Here is a 21,720-nt window from a genome sequence, read left to right as displayed (position 1 = left end):
TTTGGAAGCAGAAAGTGAGATGATTGTCAACATGATCGGAGATCAGCAGCTTATGCAGTCTTTAAAAGATGCCAAGTATAATATGATTCTTACAGACCCAAACATGTTTGGAGGGGTCATATTAGGTCACTATCTAAAACTGCCCATGTTCTACAATGTCCGTTGGGCAGTTTACAGTGAAGCCTATTTTGCAATAGCTCCTTCTCCACTTTCTTACGTACCTTTTCCATTCCACCTTTTCCTATTCTGCTGCAGAATATGCATGAGAACAACAAAAGTCAAACTTCAATGAATTTGCTTTTTAGTGAATTTGATTTTAGAACATTTTGTTTTTGTCAACAGCCATGACGCCTCTATATTGTCCATGTATACACCTAAGAATATAATAAATAATTTTTGTAAACATTACATGGAGACAAAAGCAGACAAAAGGTCTGCAACATCTGAATTATATATTCATAGAAATGTATATTTACCTGGTGATTGGTGTGTTATACCTTCTTCCAAATCTCTTTTGCATGTTTTATTCACTTTCATGATGTGCGATTGCCCAAACCGTAAGGGAAATCTAGTTAATGATTATGTAACTTTGCTCACATATAAATAAATGCTGGCATGCACTGTGAGGACAAAGACTGTACTTGTAGTTTGGTGACTTACACTCCATGCAAATAAGGTTTACCTGCTATATTTTCAAATCTAAGAAATGATGGGTAAGAAAGTTTTTCTTTTATTATGCTTGTAATTATTGAATGACTGCGGATGGACTTTAAAAACATATACTGTGATTTATTTTGCCATGAAATATTTAAATGTTTCCATGAGCAAATAAATACGGGTCTTTTACATTTTGAACTTTGCCTCTAAATATTTTCAACATAAATGTTTTAGATATTTTATTACTTGCTTAAATTTTCAATCAATGTGATGTTGTTATAAAGCAAGAAGACATGTATGAACTACTGTCAGACGGACACAAACATTACGACACCATCTATACACAGTCTCTAGTAACGCAGATTAAAGTACTCATATTTAGTTCATTTGTAATTATCTCTTTTTTTTCCTGACAGGTACTATGAACGGACAGTTTTTCAAGGTGATTTTGCCAGTCACATTAACCATTCTGCTAGTGACTGTCCCAGTTGTTCAGAGTGGGAAGGTTCTTGTCTTTCCTGTGGATGTTAGTCACTGGGTCAACATGAAAATCTTGGTTGAAGCACTTCATGCCAAAGGTCACAATATTACAGTCATGAGGATGGCAGACAGCTGGTACATCAAAGAGTTCTCACCTCACTACACTTCAATAAATCTCAAGTCTGCAGGAGGATTTGGTGAAGACTTCCTCGAGACATTTGCATCCAGACTTATGGCAATTTTAAGGGAAGGTTCCATCTGGGGTCGTCTAAAGCTGGAGGCAGAGGTGTGGCAAACTACTTGGAAGATGATAGAAACAGAAAGTGTAATGATAGTCAACATGATTGAAGACCAGAAGCTAATGCAGTTGTTAAAAGATGCCAAGTATGATGTTATTCTCACAGATCCAACCATTTTTGGAGGGGTCATATTGGGTCATTACCTCAAACTCCCCATGGTCTACAATGCCCGTTGGACAATTTACAGTGAAGCCCATTTTGCAATAGCTCCTTCTCCACTTTCTTATGTACCTTTTCCATCTCTGGAATTATCAGATCGCATGAGTTTCTTGGAAAGGGTATGTAATGTAGTAATGTACACCATAATTGAAATAGGGGCTGCTTTAGTGATTGCTCCAATTAATGATGCACTTGCTGAGCGGTTCATTGGCCCAGGAACATCCTACCTTTCCTTAGTTCAGGGAGCTGATCTGTGGCTCCACAGAGTTGATTTTGTGTTTGAATATCCACGTCCCACTATGCCAAACATCGTCTACATGGCAGGTTTTCAATGCAAGCCATCAAAACCTCTCCCACAAGATCTGGAGGATTTTGTTCAGAGCTCTGGTGATCATGGTGTCATCATCATGTCTCTGGGGACTCTCATTGGTCAGCTTCCTGAAGATGTGGCCGAGGCAATTGCTGAAGCTTTCGCAGAACTTCCACAGAAGATCATCTGGAGGTACAAAGGAAAGAGACCTTCTGCACTAGGAAACAACACCTTAGTGATGGACTGGATGCCTCAGAATGATCTACTGGGTCATTCCAAGACCAGAGCCTTTGTGGCACATGGAGGAACTAATGGAGTTCAAGAAGCCATCTACCACGGGGTGCCAATCATCGGATTTGGCCTGATTTTTGACCAGCCTGACAATCTTTCTAAAATGAGAGTGAGAGGTGCAGCCAAGAATGTAGACTTTGCCACAATGGATAAGGAGTCATTCCTTAAAACGGTCAAAGAGGTTCTTTATAATCCCACTTATCGGGAGAACATGCAGAGACTCTCAAGGCTTCACAAGGATGTTCCAGTGAAGCCTCTGGACAACGCCATCTTCTGGATTGAGTTTGTTATGAGACACAAAGGTGCCGCTCACTTGCGCACAGAGTCGAACAAAATGCCCTGGTACTCCTATCACTCTGTTGATGTTATTCTGGTGCTGATTTCTGCTGTGTCACTCATAATCCTGACCATATTTGCAGTTATCAGATATTTCTGCTGCAGAATATGCATGAAAAAAACAAAAAGCAAACATGAATGATATTTTTATTTTCCATTTTAGTAAATTACATTAACAACATTTTTAATTTGGTGGGTTATGCAGCATGGCGTGCATTCTGTGACAAATCTCTACTTGAGAGCATAGACTTATAGGAAACTTTTGTTATACAATTATACATCTCTGCTAAGGTGCATTGGTACAATTTAGGTGTGCAAATTTCTTTTAGAATGGAGACTTTATCAGCATACATACAGCAGCTTTTATGTATATACAGAATACAATTAATAAATACAACTCAAAGTTTCATAATTTGGTCAAATCTCACGTTATCTCTTATTTACTGAATACAATGCAATCTGTCACACAGAAAAACAGGTAAAGCAGTTCCTCGAAGAATAAAAGCATTGAGATAATAAAATGACAGCCCAGATTTTTTATCTTATCTTGTTGGCTAGCTACCTAATCACTTAGACATCTTAAAAATGTAGTGACTCCTTGTAACTTTCAAATTCTGAAATAGGTTTTTCTGGCATAATTGTACATTATTCAGTTTCTGACAAAATAATTTGTTTATAAATTCTAGTCTAATTTTAGACTTAACTGTATTTCTGTCATACAGCATAGACATGTATGGTATATAATACTGTACCGTATCACTCCATGGAAACGGGCCATAAACTGCCAGTGAGCACCATTATTTGGATGAGACATTAAACCAAGGTTATGAATCTCTGTGATTGTTAAAAATCCCAAGATGTCATCAAATCTTCACTTTATACTCTCCACAACAAGCTGATGGGTGGCATGCGGTCTGCCATTACATGGCTGCTGTTGTGTCATCCAAGTGGATGAGGAGATTCCCCTAAATCTGTAAAGCTCTGAGTGCTCAGAAAAGCACTATTTAAATGTAAGAATTTATAAATTATAGTTATGCAAAACTACACTGTGTTGTGATTTATTAGGATTTGCTGTTAAACATTAGCTACATAGCTCTTCTATGAATTTCTGCATAAGGCTTCCTCGAAGAGAGTGACATGATTACTGAACAAACAATCTCATCTCTGGAAAGCTTGTGTGCTTTTCTCCACCGTTGGACACTGTTTTAGGTAAGTTAAATATCCAAATACTGTACATTTTGTGAGTTTTTACTTTGGCTGGGATAATTCAAAATATTAAGGCAAGTAGGAATGCCTATTTTTTATTGCTGGTATCTTGAAGGGTTTGTCCAACTAAGGATAAAAATGTCAAGTTCATGTTGTGCAAACATTAAACAGTAAAGTGTGTTTTAGTTTGTTCCGTAACTATAGTACTGAATAGTAGCTCATTGATAAAATCTTTGAAGGTAAATGCCCCTTGTCCTTTACAGATTGTTAATTGAACCTTTGCTCGCATATAAAAAAAATGCTGGCATGCATAGTGAAGGCAAAGGTTGTGCTTGTTTGATCGCTTGCACTCCATGCAACAAAAGTTTACCTAGTAGATATTTTGTAACACAATGAAGAGTGAGAAAGTGTGAGAATCATGTGCAATGTTTATGAGCCATCTTTATATTAGGGCTGTTTACTTTTTTTATATTTTATTTTAACATGTTTGTCTCTAAACATTTTACCTGTGCATTCAGTTTTATCTTTTCATTTATTTCCGACAGATACTATGAACCAGCAGGGTCTTTGCCTAGTCACATTAGCCATCTTGCTGGCATCTCTCCCAGTTGTTCAGAGCAAGAAGGTTCTTGTCTTTTCTGTGGATGGCAGTCACTGGGTCAACATGAACGTCTTGGTTGAAGCTCTTCATGCCAAAGGTCACAATATTACAGTCATGCAGATGACAAATAACTGGTACATCAAAGAGTTCTCACCTCACTACACTTCAATCACTCTAAAGGCTGCAGGAGGATTTGATGAAGACTTCTTCACAGTCTTTGCACCCAAACTACTGGGTATTCTGAGGGAAGGTTCGATCTGGGCTCATCTGAAGGTGAAGATAGAGATGTGGCAAAGTTTTTCAGGAATGGTTGAAGTTGAAAACAAAATGATAGTCAACATGTTTGAAGACCATCAGCTGATGCAGTCTTTGATATGATTTGATATGATTCTAACAGATCCGTCCATGGTCGCAGGTGTTCTTTTGGGTCATCATCTCAAACTTCCTATTGTCCACAATGCTCGCTGGACAGTTTACAGTGAAGCTCATTTTGCAATAGCTCCTTCTCCACTTTCTCATGTTCCTGTGCCACTGCTGGAGTTATCAGATCGCATGAGTTTCTTGGAAAGAGTGAGAAATTTTGTGATGTACATCATACCAGAAACACAGGCAGCTATCATGAATTCTCCATCTTATGATGCACTCTCCGAACTGTTCATTGGTCCAGGAAAATCCTATCTTTCTTTAATTCAGGGAGCTGATCTGTGGCTCCATAGAGCTGATTTTGTGTTTGAATATCCACGTCCCACTATGCCAAACATCGTCTATATAGGAGGTTTTCAATGCAAACCATCAAAGCCTCTCCCACAAGATCTGGAGAACTTTGTTCAGAGCTCTGGAGATCATGGTGTCATCATCATGTCTCATTGGTCAGCTTCCTAATGATGTGGCCGAGGCAATTGCTGAAGCTTTCGCAGAACTTCCACAGAAGATCATCTGGAGGTACAAAGGAAAGAGACCGTCTGCGCTAGGAAACAACACCTTAGTGATGGACTGGATGCCTCAGAATGATCTTCTGGGTCATCCCAAGACCAGAGCCTTCGTGGCACATGGAGGAACCAATGGAGTTCAAGAAGCCATCTGCCACGGGGTGCCAATCATTGGATTTGGCATTATTTTTGACCAACCTGACAATCTTTCTAAAATGAGAGTGAGAGGTGCAGCCAAGAATGTAGACTTTGCCACAGTGGATAAGGAGTCCTTCCTTAAAACGCTCAAAGAGGTACTCTATGATCCCTCTTTTCGGGAGAACATGCAGAGACTCTCAAGGCTTCACAAGGACGTTCCAGTGAAGCCTCTGGACAACGCCATCTTCTGGATTGAGTTTGTTATGAGACACAAAGGTGCCGCTCACTTGCGCACAGAGTCGTACAAAATGCCCTGGTACTCCTATCACTCTGTTGATGTTATTCTGGTGCTGATTTCTGCTGTGTCACTCATAATCTTGACCATATATGCAGTTATCAGATATTTCTGCTGCAGAATATGCATGAGAAAAACAAAAGCCAAGCGACAGTAATGAAAATGTAAAATGTTTACTTGTTTTAATACTATTTGGTACCTATAAAAAGATGCTTGGGGAAATATTTAGGAAAAATTGCATATTCAGTTACATACATGTTATGTTGTGACGGTCGAGGAAATCACGCTCAGTGTGTGTGTGTGTGTGTGTGTGTGTGTGTGTGTGTGTGTGTTGGGGTGGGGGTGGGGGGTTGTGACGCGGGCCCATCCGCTATGCCACTGTGTTTAACAAGTGCACGCAAGTAAAACATTATATCAGAAACGACGAAAATGACTAACAGCTATAATATATAAACTCCATAAGTTGTAAAAGCCTTGTGTCGAATGTCAAACAGACGGTCCCAATCACATTGTATCTGGTCAGAGAAACTATTAACAGCAAAATGACTGACTGTTGATGCTGTTAAATCCTTAATAAAAGCAATGTGTACATGATTTGCTGCGCAATACATGCTCTTTGCAGCCATTGAGGATGTAACGTGATGCAATGTTATTGTCAACGAGGCTTTGTAGTTGTAAAGATAAATAATTACATATTTGTAAATAGACTACAGTCATTATGATAGTTCTATAAGTATAGGTTCCTCCTTACACCAAAAAAAAAATAAATGAATAAATAAATCATGACTATTTGTAGTTAAACCATGAACTAATATTTTTTTCCACACTAACATTTAACCATAATGTTTAAAGAAAAAAAAAGATAACCACTGTCACATAAAAACATGGTTACTTCCCACACTTACCATAATAAAAGTTATAAAAAATGTGAATATTTGAATATGCATAAATATAAACAACGATATGTATACACGACGCAAGAAAATGCAATATATGAGGGAAAATTAGTAAAGCTTAACATGTAGTTCTTTTCTAAAGTACTGAAAAAATACAAAACAAAGCACGTCGTATTCATGGAGTGAACCAGATACATTTATAAGCAGGGTTATTGTAGTTTACAGTCTTCCCTACTCATCACACTAACCACTGGGCTGCATCAACATGCATTTCTGATACAAGATGTCCTTGCACAACACACACACACATGCACACACAATCTGGAACACACATAATCTGTATGCGTGTTTGAAAATGTCCTGACTTCACGCTTTACAGAACTTTCTGCTGCTTTAGTATTTTAACATGCTGCCAAGCTGCTAAAAATACAAGCATAATTGAAAGCTTTTATCCGAGCACGATATAAAAAGCATTTCTCCTTTTTCTGACATCATTATACAGTTTAACTAAGGTTTTTAAGAGCAGTCGTCTAATGCGGCGGGTGTATGTGCCAGCATATTTCTCTGTGTTGTTGTTTTCTGTGTATTTTAAGGATTGTTTGGCATCATCCCCATTATCCTTCACCTAGACAAGATGCAGGCTATTTCTGGCAAACATCAGAGAGGAAACGACAGGGTCTGAACATCAGCAGTCTCAGCAGGTGCAGTATATATGTTTAGACATTATGATGGTGATGTTCACACATTTTTATTATGCCATCTGATATATAAGCCTAAAGCCCCCATGACAAAGTCCCTTGTCGTTGTCATGTCCATCACAGTATATTGTCCAAAGGGCAAAATAAAAACAGTCACAGTTGCAATAGCTGATTAGAGTTTGACCATTGCTAATAAAAATAAAAATAATAGTATTTTTAATTATAATAGCAGTAATAATAAAAATAATACAGTACAATGTAGAGCTGCGCGATATTGGAAAATTCTAACATTGCGATAAAATGTTTACTTTGCGATATATATTGCGATATGGATACAATTTCACCATACTGTATGTCTTCATATTTCGATTTGGAAATAATTTATAATGTTAGATCAATTAGGATGATTCTGCAGTGGGAGCGCATCTCCATAAAATAAAGTATCTATAATATTTTGGGAGTCCCTGACACAATTTTGTTGTCTGTGCTGCCTGCAGTGCGTTTCTCTATTTGCACGTTGTATTTTCATTAACATATTTAGTCAGAGATTGATGAATAAATTCAAAATCAAATATATATGTATATTAATTTAGATTTTTTGTAAGATTTTTTAACATATGTTCTCCAGACTTTCATTATATATTGTTGAATAAGTATGTATGTGTAAGTAAGCATTTATATATGTGTATGGGTTTATATATATGTATGTATATGTATGCATGTACATGCATGTTTACGTGCATTAATTTGTATACTATATTTGTTTTTTGTCTATATATGTTGTATATATATATATATACACACATACATACACACACACACACACACACACACACACACATATATATATATATATATATATATATATATATATATATATTTTTTTTTTTTTTTTTTTTTCCTCTATCAATGCTGAAGTAATGATGATTGTTGAGTCGACTTTGTTTAATATATTAATATAAAGCCTTAGATTCAATAAGGTACTGGAAATATTCCGTTAGATTTTTGTCTATATTGACATGATAGCATCACGCAGTTGCTGCAGACTTGTCGGCTGCACGACCAAAATGCGTATCTCTGGTTCTACCACATTTCAAAGTTGCTCTATTTGATTGAGATCTGCTGTAGCTCATCCACCTCAAGGTTGGACGTGTTGTTTGTTCAGAGATGCTCTTCTGCATACCCCGGTTGTAACTAGTGGTTATTTAAATTACTGTTGACTTTCTATTAGCTTGAACCAGTCCGGCCATTCTCCTCTGACCTGTAAAGTCAACAAGGCATTTGCGCTCACAGAACTGCCGCTCTCTGAATATTTTCTCTTTTTTCGACATTCCCTGTAAACCCTAAAGATGGTTGTGCGTGAAAATCCCAGTAGATCAGCAGTTTCTGATGTACTCAAACCAGCCTGTCTGGCATCAACAACCATGCCACGTTCAAAGTCACTTAAATCACCTTTCTTCCATATTCTAATGCTTGTTTTGAACTGCAGCAGATCGTCTTGACCTTGTCTACATGCCTAAATGCACCGAATTGCTGCCATGTGATTGACTGATCAGAAACTTGCGTTCACAAGCCGTTGGACACATGTACCTATTAAAGTGGCCAGCGAGTGTAGATGTGCTGCAAGTTTTAAAGCACATCTTATTACATGCCGTATTTAGCATTTTAATTTCATGTTAATATGACCAAAATACTAAAGCACTCCACAGCACAATGAAGCAAGATAACAGAAACCTTTTCATCATTTATCCAGGTTACCATGACAGCCTGAGGGTAGCAGCTCCTTCTGTGTGTGTGTGTGTGTGTGTGTGTGTGTGTGTGTGTGTGTGTGTGTGTGTGTGTGTGTGTGTGTGTGTGTGTGTGTGTGTGCGCGTATCTCAGTGTCCTTCAAAGGATGCTCTGTCCACTTAAATAGGACAAACTTCCTTTCTCTCTTGCGCGCTCTCATTTTCCTTGAGGGGCAGCACTTTCACCCCATTAGTCATTCTAAAAAATGAGGATGTGAGATGTGTGAAAACTGGGCTAAAAAAAAAAAAAATACAGACACATTAAAGTTTCTTCCTTGGCTCGCATGTGCGTCTATTTTCAGAAGCAAAACTGCTGCACGATGAGAAATGCTGCCCCCCAAAGGACGGCGTACATTTGTTTATGTTCTGTCCCGGAGCTCTATTTGTATGCATGTGTGTGTATGCTAGAGTAGATTCTCTGACTCTGAACAATAGCATATGTGAGGATGTGGATGCACAGAGTAATATAGCAGGGTTTGTGATGAGTGTTTAAGTACATTGAAGCAAGTAATTACAGCTGTTCCCCATCGCCCTCAGATTTAAACCGTGACACACACAGACACTCGCACAGAATGCTGGAAATGTCCTTCAGTCGTTCGTCACGCTTTTCAGATGAACTGAAACCAATTCAGCGAGGGTCCATCAGCCTCAGTAAGCATACTAAATGGGATGTAATATCAGGCTTTCTTTTTTTAAATAGTGTGTTTCAGGAGTAAAACTTTGTGTTATGTTTTCTTATTATATACAACAATAAATCTCTCTATTGGTGACGCAGTGGCGCAGTAGGTCACAGCAACAGCAAGAAGGTCGAGGGTTCGAGCCTCGGCTGGATCAGTTGGCGTTTCTGTGTGGAGTTTGCATGTTCTACCTGCATTTGCGTGGGTTTCCTCCGGGTGCTTAATTGCTGCTTGCAGCTATATTATATATTAGTTTTATTATTTTTAAGCATTATCATTATTATTCATTCATTCATTCATTCATTTTCTTTTCTTTTCAGCTTAGTCCCTTTATTAATCTGGGGTTGCCACAGCAGAATGAACCGCCAACATATCCAGCATATGATCTATGCAGCGGATGCCCTTCCAGCTGCAACCCATCACTAGGAAACATCCATACACACTCATTCACACACATACACTAATGACAATTTAGCTTATCCAGTTCACATATACAGCATGTCTTTGGACTTGTAGGGGAAACCGGAGCACCCAGAGAAAACCCATGCCAACACTGGAAGAACATGCAAACTCCACACAAAAATGCCAATTGACCCAACCGAGGCTCGAACCAGTGACCTTCTTGCTGTAAGGCGGGATCGCTACCCACTGCGCCACCATGCTGCCCAGTATTGTTATAATTATTGCAAATATCTTCAGGATAAGAAACAAACTAGTAATTATATTCTTATCCACTGAAGTAAGGCTTGCACATTAAGAATTAATTCAGGGATTTGCTGCATTATTAAAATTGAAGGATCTAGTTTATTTTAACTGCCATAGAGATTTCAGTCAGAGTCATAATTTCTACCAGATCCTTAACTTACTTGTAAATATTTAAAAATCGAATGTCACTTAGAAATCAAGTTTAATCTGAATAAAGCTTATGGAAGTCTGTGTCCTCATTTAGGCAAGCAAACGTATGTGTTCCATAAAAGAGCGAGAGAGCATGAAAACGATAAGACATCAGCAGTCTCCTGATCCTTTTGTTTGTTTGTTTATAAACTCAAGGGTGTAGAAGTGCATTGATGGCTTTCAGCATGAAACGCACACAGACACGCAAGCCCTACACATCTCACTGGCCTCAGCATCAACTTTGCTCCCATTTGCATCTCATTAATTATTCAGGAAGGCTTCATAAATATGCAAACTCGATTCTTACTCTAACTCATTTGCTTTATGCCATCTGGCCATTAAGCAACTTCTAAACAGTTCATTTAGAGAGGCATCCACGCACACACAAGCAGACAGGTATCTCCTGCATCCCATTTACACACACACACACACACACACACACACACAACCACACGCAGAGACTTGCTGATCCAGCTGAAGAGAAGACCACCAAGGTCAAGGTGTCTCTGTCTTCATTCCCTCCAGCTCTCTTTCTCTCTAGCTCTACCTTATCTAACCTTTTACTGCCCGTTTCCTCCTCTTACATAAGGAATGTTTTTCTGTCTTTTTCCTTATTTTATGTAGAATACAGAAACTCTTGTTATTAGCGACACCAGTGGCTGTTTAGTGAACTGCCGCCAGCAACTAATTTGGCCCTATCATACCCCTGGCGCAATGCAGCACCAGGGGCCACACAAGTGTTTTTGCTAGTTTCAGCATGACACAAGAATCGTTCTCACATTCTGCGCCACATTGATTAAATAGAAAATGCATTTGCGTCCATTTTTGTCCTAGTATGACTGCAAATCAAGGGTCAAGAAACACCAAGACACATTTTCTTGAGATGTTGACGGTCATATATATGTCCCACGTTGCTGAAAACACTATTAGGACACATATATTTCCCTAAAAGTAAAAACTAGTTGTTCATTTTGAGCATATTTGTTTTGAAAAGAAATTTTGAAGCTACGTCACGGCGATTAGATCCTTGTGTAAATTCCAGTGTGGAGATGGGATGTCTGTACCGGCAGTACAATGTGACGTCTTTTCAGCAATAATCATGAGAGACTTTGTTCGAACCAATCAGTGCACTTTATTGTGAATGAGATGCAACTTCATTAATATGCATGACATGGCTTGGAAGACTGTTTTACCTGTTACAGTGTTCAGACGGCAGAGAGACAGCACGTCGTGTTGCCAACTGTAATCAAAACAAGTGGAAGACGATGAATTGTTCGGAGAAATGGGTCGTCAGTGTTGCATTTATAAATGTGCCGCAATGAGAGCACAGCTCACGTGTCAATCAACATTTGTGGATTACAGTGGTCTGCTAACATGTGACAAAAATATGTTCGTAAGGAACATTTTTAACCCAAGAGCTTTTCGCATCTGGAAATGATGAAATCCAGATTTGCCACTCGATTTCTTTTTTTTTTTAAAAGACGGTTCCAGTTGGTGTTGATTTTCCTGTCTCTACAGATTTGGTAAGTGTGCATCAATGTTCTTTGTATATGTTTATTCAAATGGCAAAGTTAGTTAGAATCGTCAGCAGAACTCTTTCTGTTTTTAAAGACATACCTTAGTCCAAATTATTTAGTCACTAAGTTTACAGGAATACCACTACACTACATCCGCTGTAAATGCTGCTCTCCAAATGTAAACATGTAAACACTGCGATCAAACTATTACCGTCATTTAGGATTTTTACCATTTAGGATTTTCGCCACATTTTGTGACAGGATTGTCTATATACACACAGCTGTTTGACGCTATTCTCTGCACCTACAGAGTCTCTGCATCTAACGAGGAATGTGGAAGTTTTTTCTCCCATTTAGTGTGCTGTATCAAATTCCATTACACTCTTCCAGCAGTTCCTCGCATCCAATATCTTGTTTGTCAAAGGGGGCATGCATGAACATGAAATGAATGTAAGTGAAAGTGCCAAACTGCAGCTAAAGTCAACAAAAAATAAGAATGAAACCCCTGAAATTACATGAAACTCCAGAGGAAATGTGGATAGCATGGTGACGCAATGATGTTAATCAATCTATAACATGTAAAACGGGATCATGAAATGAACATTAAAAAAGCAAATCATGTAAACACCTTGATCATATTATTGTGTTATTCAGATTAAGGCAAATCATTCGATTACTGATGTCCTTGTAAACGTAATCACTGTCTATATCCCCTGCATCTGTATTTTTGTTGCTGCTGTGAAAATCAGCGCATGCACATACTGAAACTCCCCTTTTCATGCAAACCCTTCCCTCTTTCGCCACTCACCACTCACACCCAAACAAAAGATGTGAAAACTATTGTTTTTCTGAAAAGTATTGGTTCATGGCCCTTTGAAATCAGCAAAAATCTGAATTATGATTGTTATTTTGTCCCCTATCGTTATGTACATCGAATTTAAACAGTTTCTGAAATGAGAAAAAAATGTAGGGCTGTGCATGATTTTGTAATTTCCTATTGAATAATTGGAAAATGGATGTTGTTAACAAAATGGAGAAAGATGCGAATGCCAGTTTGCATTCAGCTGTGGAGTACTAATGTCCACCAGAATCCCTGTCGGCCTCTGGTGCAGATAGTTTATAGTATGATGATGAAAATGAAAAGCTACATTTTTGAGAGGGGTTATGGTATTTGATTAAAGATTATGATAGGAAATTAATTTTTACAAAATAACGTACACACAAGCTTATATTGAACATAAAAATAAAAAGAGTACATTTTGATTTTATGCCAACTTTAAAGGGAAAGGGAGATGAAACCGATTGGTTTAATTCACGTTATGCCCAAAACCAACACAATCTCACAGAAATTCATAGCTTTTTGATTTAGTGGCTAATTTGTATGAATTTGATGATCTCATTCGTACAATAAATTATGATTTGCTTATTCCCGGATGACGGTTGAGTTTGGGGACAGAATTGAGTGCCAAAACTCCTTTTTAAAATCATAAATTTTTGTATGACTGAATTCGCACAAATTAGTCACTAAACTGACAAAACGTAAAAAATTGTTACGTTTCCTCATGAAATCAGGCTGCCAAAACAAACCCATAATTCATTAAGAGAATATGAACAACCATTATGGACTATGCACTGGGCATCCCAACCATTTTTCTTATCCATAAAACAGCAAAAGTGGATTTGGACATGCCCTAATTGCAGTTGCGCCTGCATGTGATACAGACCATGAGCTTAAATAGTTAAAATAGAGCCCATTGCTTACAATTGATCACACATAACATTCAAACAATTAACTCCTGATATATTTATATATATTGTTCAGTTCTTTTTTTTATTCTTTGATTAGTGGTAAAGAAATGTTGTAACATACCTTTGCAGTGAAAAACTGATTAACGAACATCTAGATGTTGTCCACGCTGCTGAAATCAACGTTTAGAAGAAGTTGTCAATGTGTGCCGCTCGCTGGTCTCTCTGTAACAAAGTAGAGAATAAAATGGCAATGAGAAAACGGCAGTTAAGAAAGCATCAGATCATTGCAATCTAAATAGGTGTGCGCATGGTATGCTCAGCAATGCAATGCTCACTAATACAATTCAAAATGATTGTTGGAATATTAAGTTTTAATAGTTTGATTATATATACTTTTGTCTTCATTATCTTGAGCATTGTAGAAGCGTTTGATTTATGTGTCATCTTTGATTTACCAAAAACAAAAATGTCCTCAGTTCTTTACATAATAAAATAAAAAAATATTATTATATTGACTTTAAATGAAATGAAAATGATTTAAAAAATAATCAGAATGAGTAAATAAATGCATATGAACAAATACTATGATAAAAGAGAACACAATAAAAAATACAATATAAATATTTTAATAAAAATATTTTTGACTGATTTATAATACTCATTTTCCACTGTGCATGAGGAGGATCTTTTTTTAATTTTTCTATAAAGGGAGCACTCTTTGCACATTTTCTATGCTATAATCTATTCAGAATTAGAATAAATTAATTCATAGATTCATAACTGCAATGCCTGACATATAGCAATAACCATAAATCCAATATTACTGCTTGTAGTTTAATGTTTACTGCCGTATTTACTTCTGTTAGCTGAGTAAAATAAACAGGTCAGAGCTGCTTTTATGGAGTGGAGGAAGGGACTAATTAGCATATTCTAATTAACATATACTAAATAGGCATCATGGTGGCTCAGTGGATAGCATGGTCACCATACAACAAGAAAGTCACCGGTTCAAGCCCTGGCTGGTTCAGTTTGCATTTCTGTGTGGAGTTTGCAGGTTCTCTCCATGTTTGCTATGCTCCGGTTTCCCCCACAAGTCCAAAGACATGCACTAATTTCATTAGTCTATGTGTGTGAATGTAAGAATGTATGAGTGTTTCCTAGCATCCGCTGCGTAAAACATATGCTGGATAAGTTGGCGGTTCATTCCGCTGTGGTGACCCCAAGTTAATAAAGGGACTAAGCCGAAAAAGAAAATGAATGAATGAACATATACTAAATATGGCAAGACGCGGAGCTTATTCAAGTCCTTTTAAAGAACAACCAACAGAGAGAGGCTTTAAATCAATTGTGACCGTAGAATAACCACAGCCAGTTTTATTATTTGATGTATGAACATTGTAAATCTTAAGTGAAATTATGCCACACGTAAAATTACCAAGGCAAAAAGACCGGAATATCACATACACAGTACCTCAACAAAGCCTGGGGTTTGAGCACAGCATCAGACATGCCCTCTGTCTATCCCAACACCTGTCCATTTACCACTTGACCACCTTTCTCGCTCTCGCTCATATAAATACACATTTTTCTTGGCACCACAGGTGAATGCCACACACACACACACACACACACACACAGACACACGCACCTGGTCTCCATCTGTTGTGTCTGCGCTGAAGGCACTGCTCTTATTGGCAGGTACAGAACTGGCTAAAGGTCACAGGATGGTGCTCTTTAATTACATATCTCATTCCATTATGACCTAATTAAAAGCAGAGTTCAGAAGCGTGAGGTGGAGACTCTGGCAGTTTATTTAACACATTTAAGTATGTGATGTTCCTGAAAGCATCAGGGCCATTATGTGAGACCTCTGCATGTCTCTATGCATGAGTTGAACTAATCAATATACTTGCTGTTGGGTTTAAATGATTATTATTTAAAGAGACACTGCACCAAAAACACACACAGGTCATTCAAATCTTTTTGACTTAGGGTGCTTTTACACTTGGTCCCTCAGCTTTTGTGTGTTCACACTGTCTTTTTTCCTTCTGATCCCTGGTATTCTTACATCATCAAGCTGATGTTTTGTGTACAGCTGTTGCTAGGTAATGGCCACAAAAGCAAAGCACCAAAATGGGGACGTACACATATCACGGTCGTTCTGCTTTTACTGAAACTTTTGGTTCTGTTATCAAAACCAAAATACAGAAAGCCACTTGTATCTATCGGCTGCAAAAAAAAAAAATAATAATAAAAAAATAATTAAAAACGTTCAGAACATCACCTAGTCCACCTGAAAGAGGTGGTCTAGGGTATAGTTCATGCGGACTCTGGTACAATTCACTTTTGATATGAATGCCATCGTACCAGAGTTCGCATGAATCATACCCCAGACCACCTCTTTCAGGCGGACTCGGGTACGATTCACTGGTGCACGCCTGAGTTCAGAAAACATACCGAGCTAAACGTACCATGCTCTGATGTCAAACAAACCCAGGTGCAGATCAAAGGTGCTAGTGTGAAGGGATAGCTAGTGTTTCTGTCTTTTTTTGCTGAACACAAAATAGTTCAATCTTTTTATTTATTTATTTATTTTTTAAAATGTTTTATTTATACATTGTGAAACATTACAAAAATTTACAAAGACATAATCATGTAACAATAAGCAAATATACTGAAGAGTATTTTTAACAAATAGTAATAATAAAAATAAATAAACAATGATAAATAAAAATAAGATAATAAAAATAAATAGATAAATAAAATAAAAAACAACAACACTAGTGCAATCTTATATACATAAAAAACAAGTCTACAATGTGTTGACCAGAAGTAGTTTCCCATAAAAGCTGGGCATTAGGGGGTGGGGACTCAATCAGAAGGAGCAGGGTCAAGCTGGAGAGTTTGGACATATTTGCGAAGGGGTTCCCATAAATTAATAAAAATAGTGCTAGTTCGGTGAAGAGAGTACCTAATTTTTTCTAATTTCATAAAATAAAGAACATTTCTTATCCAACAAGAGTGAGAAGGAGGGTGTGGGCTCTTCCAGTTCAGAAGAATTAATCGCCTAGCCAGAAGAGTTAAGAAAGCTACAAAGTCTTCAAAATGAGAGGGTAAAGTGTGGTCGGGTGGAAGAACCCCAAATAAACCAATAATTGGACATGGTGGGATATCAACAGTGGTAATAGCTGATAGCGAGAGAATATTTGTCTCCAAAAGGAAAGCAGGGAAGGACAGGACCAAAACATATAAAATAGTTCAATCTTTGGAGAAAGTTTGTCACTAAATAGTTGATGGTAACCATTGACTTTCATGGTATTTCTTCCTATAATGGAAGTCGCAGGTAAATGTTTGAGTATTGACAATTTTCGAAATATCATATTTTAGGTTCGGCAGAAGTAAGAAACAGAAAAAGGTTTGGGTTGGTAATTATTGACAGAATTTTCTATTTTTAATTTACTATCCCTTTAAGGCACAGGTTCCAAACTCAGTTCCAAAAGGGCCGCAGCTCTGCACAGTTTAGTTCCAACCCTAATTAAACACACCTGATCAAACTAATTGAGTCCTTCAGGCTTGTTTGAAACCTACAGGTAAGTGTGTTGGAGCAGGGTTGGAACTAAACTGTGCAGGGCTTCGGCCCTCCAGGAATTGAGTTTGACACCCCTGCTTTAAGAGAGCAGAGAAATTTAGTTAGAGCTATTTTTTTCTCCATCAGTCAGTTTGTTGGTATAGCAAAACTTTTGAAGGTGACTTTAAAAGCTACCATGCATAGATATCAAACTGGTAGGTGGCAAGAAGATTGTCTCCCACACGTTTTCATCCCAGCTGTGTCTCTTTTCCCATTTTATGACACATCCTCTTACTCCTTTTCTCTCTCACCATCTGTAATAGATCAAGCCATTAGTGTTGGTTTATAATATTCCCATTATGTTGCTATTACACTTTTTATGTCGAAATGTGTGTCCTGAAAGAAATCAATTTAAAAGGAGTGTTATGTCAGCAGTCCCTGATAGCGTGCTGGTTCAATAAAATGCAAAAAAAAAAAAAAATCAGTAATGAATGCAAAAAAAACAACAACAATATGATGTTCAAAGTAAGCCTTGTCACACTGGGGAAACTGTTCGATCTGTGCTCAAACCGAGATGAGAAATTCCTGAATATTTTGCTGGTTGTAACAGCTCACTCCCACAGTTTCATCAAAGCAGTGCTTAGCAGGCTTCGTCACCGCAGGTCTCCCAGATAAATGTGTTTGTTTAGCACTGCTCGCTGTTTTAAGGGTCTTGTGCCTGCTGATGATGGACAAGAAGTCAATCAATCTGCTGCCAATGCCATTTAGGACTCCAAAATGTGATAACAAAATATTGTTGGAAGCATTAGACTAGGTTTTAAATGATCCAAAGTAACCTTATTGGATTATGCTCCTTGATATTTTATTTATCGATCACAATAAGAATACGTTTCATATTTTATAGTAGGTTGCTTTAAGGGAATTGAAAGAGATATGAAAGATTTTCAAGACAGGCTCTTTGGAAATGCAAGCTTCAGCCTACATTTTTGTGAAACCACTATAGTTTTTAGGTAAAATAAACATTACCAACTAACAACTTGTGTTCCTTTTCACACTGATGATATTTACAGGGATATATTATTGACGAATGAAGAATTGTTTTCATGCAGCTCTTTGCAAGATCAAATAAACACCACAAAACAACTTAACAGTGAAGCGGATCAGAACCTTTCACTAAAGTTTTCCTAAATCTATTGAACAACACCCATGCTAGTCTTAGGACAATTTTGAAATTTTTTTTTTATTATTTTTTTTTATCCACTTCCAATGTTGACTACTGTATCAATCTCCATACAGACAACTTTAGGTGTGGTCAGTTTGCTTGATAGTTCACTGTATAGTGTAAAACAGGTAAAATCAAGGTCAAATTTGTGGATGCATTTTACTTTTTCCTAATGTTTACTTTCAAAATTATTATTAGTTGGGTTAAAGGAAGGTTTTAGGTCAGTGTTTTTCTGAAATGTACAACAAATCATACATACAAGTAATGTATTTCAGAGTTGCAAAAATGAACACCACACCCTCTTGTGGATTTGTCTTATGCATGCAACAAATTGATCTTTGAACAAAGTATTTTACATTTAGCAAAAATGTAAGCTGAGGCACGTAAATAGCAAGAGCTATATAATAAACATAAACATTTTCACACACTACTCTTATTGATGTTTTTGTTCTATGTCACAAAGCTTTGCTGATTCTGAGTGAAAGATTGGTGGCAATGCAAGAGGCAGCGAATAAAAGCATCTTGCCAAAAGCAACAAATTAATTAGTGCCGGTGTACTGCTAAAAAATGCAATCTTGACAGAATATTCTCCGCTCATTCGCCAGTATATATTAAGAGTTAGGATTAGGAGCTGTGGCTTGAATTAGGCAATCAGATAGATAGTAAATTCAGTCAGTGGGTGCAAAATTTGAGTGTATCCTCGTTGTAGCACAGTAATGTACTGGATTAGGTCCAATACGTAGTGGATATGCAAGTGCAAATAGTTGTTACTAAAACAATAATTATTTAGACTAATTATTAAATTACCCAATACGTTGTGTGTTATTAACAACTAACTACACCTACCCCAACCCTAAACCCAATCCTCACAGTTATTAATGTCTACACCTACCCCAACCCTATACCCAATCCTCACAGTTATTAATGTCTACACCTACCCCAACCCTATACCCAATCCTCACAGTTATTAATGTCTACACCTACTCCAACCCTATACCCAATCCTCACAGTTATTAATGTCTACACCTACTCCAACCCTACACCCAATCCTCACAGTTATTAATGTCTACACCTACCCCAACCCTATACCCAATCCTCACAGTTATTAATGTCTACACCTACTCCAACCCTATACCCAATCCTCACAGTTATTAATGTCTACACCTACTCCAACCCTACACCCAATCCTCACAGTTATTAATGTCTACACCTACCCCAACCCTATACCCAATCCTCACAGTTATTAATGTCTACACCTACCCCAACCCTATACCCAATCCTCACAGTTATTAATGTCTACACCTACTCCAACCCTATACCCAATCCTTACAGTTATTAATGTCTACACCTACTCCAACCCTATACCCAATCCTCAGTTATTAACTATACCTACCCCTACCCTAAACCCAATCCTCACAGTTAATGTCTACACCTAGTCCAACTCCACACCAAACAATCACAGTAGCATGGGCGTTACGATGTCCACTACATATTGGACCCTATCCAGTACATCATCATGCTACAGACTGCAGGGAGGACATCTTGCATAATTTGGCAGGGCTATATTTTTGGCACAACACTTGCCCTGCATCCTACTATGAATGGCAGAACACTAAGGCTAAAAAAGTCCTGCCCTCTAAATAAACAACCATTTGTTAAAGTCATTTAGTCATTTTCTTTTGGCTTAACTCCCTAGTTATCAGACGTCACCACAGCGGAATGAAGCGCCAACTATTCCAGCATATGTTTTATGCAGCAGATGTCCTTCCAGCCGCAACCCAGTACTGGGAAATTGTTAAAGTCAAAAAAGTTACAACTACAGAAGCAGTCAATAGCCTGATTCAAACTGGATTGGTAGTATTACCTGATGACCTCCAGTATTATGTTAAAATTGCAGAGGTTGTCTGCGATCTTAATCCCACGCGAATTGGCCATGTCCATGATTTTTTTAAAAATACCCCTGTAAATGACTACCAAACCTGGCAGAATATTAGTCCTGAATAAATGAGCTTCAGACCTGGCAGGGTTGATTAGGAATTAGTTTGATTTTATATCATCTTTCGTAAAGAGTAGAGGCTAGTATGGAGTGTTTTAGTAGAATTTTGAGTGCAGGATTTTGAGGATTTTGTTGAAAAAAAACTGACAAAACAAATGAATAAAAAGGCAACAAAAAGAATAATTAGATGATGTGTAGCATGTAAAATAAGTTGCTTTCTTTTGCATCCATCAGATTAGACAGTAAGTATGAGTAAAACCAGACGCTTTGGTTGTTTCTAAATCACACAAGGTCCCCGGATAATTCTAATCCTGTGCGAATAGGGCTAATGACTGTGTTTGAAATCATCCTTATTTAATATTCCCTACAATAGTCCACTAATCCACATGAAGGTCTGAATGAGTGAGTGAACTTGGGCACTGTGCTGAAATGGCTTTAATTTAAGAGTACAATTATTGCCACACTAATGCTATCATTCATTCATTCATTCATTTTCTTTTCAGCTTAGTCCTTTTTTTAATCAAGGGTTGCCACAGCGGAATGATCCACCAACTTATCCAGCATATGCTTTATGCAGCAGATGCCTTTCCAGCCGCAACCCAACACTGGGAAACACCCATATACTCTTGCATTCACACACATACACTATACGGCCAATTTAACTTTTTCAATTCACCTATAGCCCATGTCTTTGGACTGTGGGGGTAAACGGAGCACCTGGAGGAAACCCACGCGAAAAAGAGTTTTCAGTATTAATAAAAAATAAATAAATTATGATTTGAGCTTATAAAACTTAATTAAACCATTTTCAAAAATAATTATCTATGATATTATATGATGAAACCTCATTGAATCAGTTGTAAATTTAGATTTTTCCCTCTCTCGTCAGTTTATGTATTTCAGACTGTGTAAATCCTCTGCCTGAGTATTTATGTTTAAGTGGTTTCATACCGCACTAAAAAGCTCCAGTGTCAAGCTAGCCTCAGGTGTTGATGTATAATTATATATACAACCA

The 21,720-nt window shown here is 37.6% G+C and overlaps 2 protein-coding genes and 1 pseudogene across 5 annotated transcripts in view; 2 read left to right on the top strand and 1 right to left on the bottom strand.

Moving 5' to 3' along the window:
- The window catches only part of elfn1b (extracellular leucine-rich repeat and fibronectin type III domain containing 1b), a 149,793-nt gene that overhangs the window by 82,627 nt on the left and 45,446 nt on the right, over nt 1-21,720 (bottom strand). For all 3 annotated transcript variants that reach the window (XR_015476256.1, XR_015476257.1, XM_087236713.1), the window contains exon 2: nt 14,041-14,141. The gene's annotated coding sequence lies outside the window, so the exon portion shown is untranslated. The remainder of the gene's footprint in view (nt 1-14,040; nt 14,142-21,720) is intronic.
- Nucleotides 629-5,978, top strand: ugt5b5 (UDP glucuronosyltransferase 5 family, polypeptide B5; annotated as a pseudogene). Its single transcript, XR_015476258.1, has 2 exons — nt 629-713; nt 4,284-5,978. The product of XR_015476258.1 is annotated as a UDP glucuronosyltransferase 5 family, polypeptide B5 (transcript).
- Nucleotides 656-3,053, top strand: ugt5b6 (UDP glucuronosyltransferase 5 family, polypeptide B6). Its single transcript, NM_001040345.1, is given in 2 exon segments — nt 656-713; nt 1,074-3,053. A coding segment is annotated over 1 exon segment (1,596 nt). The 5' UTR covers nt 656-713; nt 1,074-1,078; the 3' UTR covers nt 2,675-3,053.

The sequence above is a fragment of the Danio rerio genome, chromosome 1 (assembly GCF_052040795.2).
Source record: "Danio rerio strain M-AB ecotype USA chromosome 1, GRCz13ab, whole genome shotgun sequence".
In the NCBI taxonomy this organism is placed as follows: Eukaryota; Metazoa; Chordata; class Actinopteri; order Cypriniformes; family Danionidae; genus Danio; species Danio rerio.
This window is presented reverse-complemented; position numbering and strand designations above follow the sequence as displayed.